This window comes from Trypanosoma grayi (assembly GCF_000691245.1).
Source record: "Trypanosoma grayi strain ANR4 Tgr_1660_V1, whole genome shotgun sequence".
Taxonomy (NCBI): domain Eukaryota; phylum Euglenozoa; class Kinetoplastea; order Trypanosomatida; family Trypanosomatidae; genus Trypanosoma; species Trypanosoma grayi.
In genome coordinates, this window is record NW_008827278.1 from 1 (window position 1) to 2,493 (window position 2,493).

Below are 2,493 nucleotides of genomic sequence, written 5' to 3' on the forward strand. Positions count from 1 at the left end.
CCCCATCTCTCACTCTTCCGTTCTCTGTGTCTACGTCAAAAATTCCTGGTATTCGTCTAACCCTCCTCTCTAACCCAACGGGGACTCTCTGGATGCACTTTCCGGATCTTCACTCCGGGTGTTATCCTCATCGGTCGCCGGAGAATCAAAAAGTCTAAAACAAACAACGCCAAACTACGACTAATGAAAGTTGCTCTCTAATTATATTAATTTTCGTTGTTGTTGCAGTTGCACTGTTTTTCTCATTGCGTAATAGATGTAGCATCAAGCGTATCCAACATTGACATTATCTATGCTTCTTGCTTCTCTGTATTGCCTCTTCTAGTTCAACGAAGATCCAAGGAATTCACAAGGCAAAAGAGTTATTATGGCTGCTGCTGTTGCTGTAGAGCGTCCCAACACAGCCCAGGAGCGTGTTCTCGCGTCCAACAACCCGCCACCACCGCCACCGGTGCGCCCGGATCCGACACACCGCCAGCGTGCGGCTGCCAACAACCGTGGTACGGGTGTTGCTGGCCTCTTCTGCGGTCAGCCAAAGCCAAAGGAGGAAGAGGAGGCACCACCCGCGCCGGTGCCAACGAAGGCGCCGCAGGCAAGCCCTTCGGAGTTCTTTTCTGGCCCAAAGGACCCTGGCCATGTGAAGCACGGTGTGCGCAGGTTCGAGGAAGCTGGCACGACTGTTGGCCTGGCCCTTACGGAGGAATGGATCCGTGGCAGGAAGGAGGGTGAACCCATAACTCTGCTGCCCTCAAAGCAGAGCGGCCCCAAGGGTAATCTCGAGGGGCTCTGCTGCAGCGTCAAGACGGAGGAGGCAAAGCACCGGCCACTTCGTGCGCCGGGTCTACCGCCGGCGCAAAGCGCTGGAGCGCCGTTCAGCGAGCCGGAGCTCCCATCCGCACCGCCTGCCGCCGACACGCACACCGGCAAGCGTCAATTCAAAGCACGCACTACCGCTGCCTTGAGCCATCATTATGATGAGGCTGCTCCTGACGCGGCACCAGTGGACGACCGCCCGCGCGGTACCGTGCGCACGCGCCGCAACAGGGCAAACGAGTCGGTGGACGTTCTGAACCTCGGCCAGTACACCAGGGAAGACCTTCACGAGGTTGAGCGCAAGATTGTCTCCGGTCCCCGCAAGTTCACCCCCGAGTCGCTGCCGCCCCGCCGACGCCCCATCATTGCACGCCGCAAAACGGCGGCGAACGAGACACACGACATCTTCGGCACCGGTCAGGGCACCGACTCGGCGTGCCCCATCCACCGCAAGAACCCCGGTACAAGTGCCCCGAGGCGCTGCGGTGCGGACCTCTTCAACCCGCAGCCGGAGGAGGTGAAGCCGATGAAGCCGTACCACCCAAGCATGCTGCTGTCGTACGACGTCTCGCGTCCCGCGACGGCAGATGGTCCCCGCAAGGGCGGTGAGCGCGCAGCTGCTGCTGCTGCGGGAGCCGCACCAGAGTCGTGTGCCCCGCGCAAGGCTCCGCAAAAGGCAGAGCCAGGCACTCTGTTCGTCTCCAAGTCGGAGAGCTACGAGCCGCGCGGTGGTCGTGGCCGCGGTGTGTACGCTCCGAAGAGCAGCGGCAAATTCTTCTAAGCACATTCAGGAGGAAAAAAAAAAATGGACTGTGGCTTGTCGTGGATGATTACGGAAGAAGCAAGGAAAGCGGCGACAAGCAAAAAAAAAACAGCGCGAAGAATGGATAGGAGCGAAAAGGGGAAAGCAAAAAAGGCCAACGAAAAAAAAGAAGAAAGAAAAAAAAGAAGAATTGCAGTGTGCTCAGACCTGGGACACAAGCCTGTACGTCAAACTAAGTGATGGAAAAAAAAAAACGGGGAAAAAAATGCGAAAGTGGGCAGCTAAGGAGAATGGGAGTTGAATGGAAGGAAAAGAAACGTGTTTCTTAAATCCTCCTTCAGATCTGTTTACTGCCGATAACATCTCACCAACGAGCGAGCAGCTAAATAGGAGTAAAGGGTGGGTAGATGTGTGTGTGTGTGTGTGTGTGTGTGCGGGAGCGTGTATTTGTAGGCGGAAGTAAAGAAAAAGTAAATGCGAGGAAATTCTAGGTATGAGGAGCGGCTGTTGTTTACACTGACGTGCTCGGGTGTCAATGAATGTATGAAATGTTTTTTTTTTTCTTTTACCTTGTGTTGCGGCAGAAGGGACACACGCATATAACCTCTCCGTTTCCTCCGTTATACTTCCTCTTCCTCTTCCTCTTCCCCAACCCAAATCTCTCATTCTCCTCCTACACGGCCTCGCCAGATCAAATGTAAGCGATGCACTGCGCTGCCTCCCCCCCTTCATCATCATGCACGTCAAAGCGTATGTGTTGAGATCCGGTATGTCTGTAGTGAAGAAGGGAGGATGGGCGGCATTAGTAACGGCAAATGGAGAAGAAGAAGAAAGAAAGAAAGAAAGAAAAATCCAACAAATAAACTGACCGTGAAGAACGAATACTATCCGCCGCAGCGTAACAAGAAGGGGGGGGG

The 2,493-nt window shown here is 54.6% G+C and overlaps 1 protein-coding gene across 1 annotated transcript; it reads left to right on the top strand.

The window, feature by feature from the left end:
* Nucleotides 1-367: 367 nt before the first annotated feature.
* On the top strand, nucleotides 368-1,594 carry DQ04_16601000 (hypothetical protein; the record flags this gene model as incomplete). Its single annotated transcript, XM_009317487.1, has 1 exon — nucleotides 368-1,594. The coding sequence occupies one exon, from the start codon at nucleotides 368-370 to the stop codon at nucleotides 1,592-1,594; it is 1,227 nt and encodes a 408-aa protein (XP_009315762.1).
* Nucleotides 1,595-2,493: the final 899 nt, after the last annotated feature.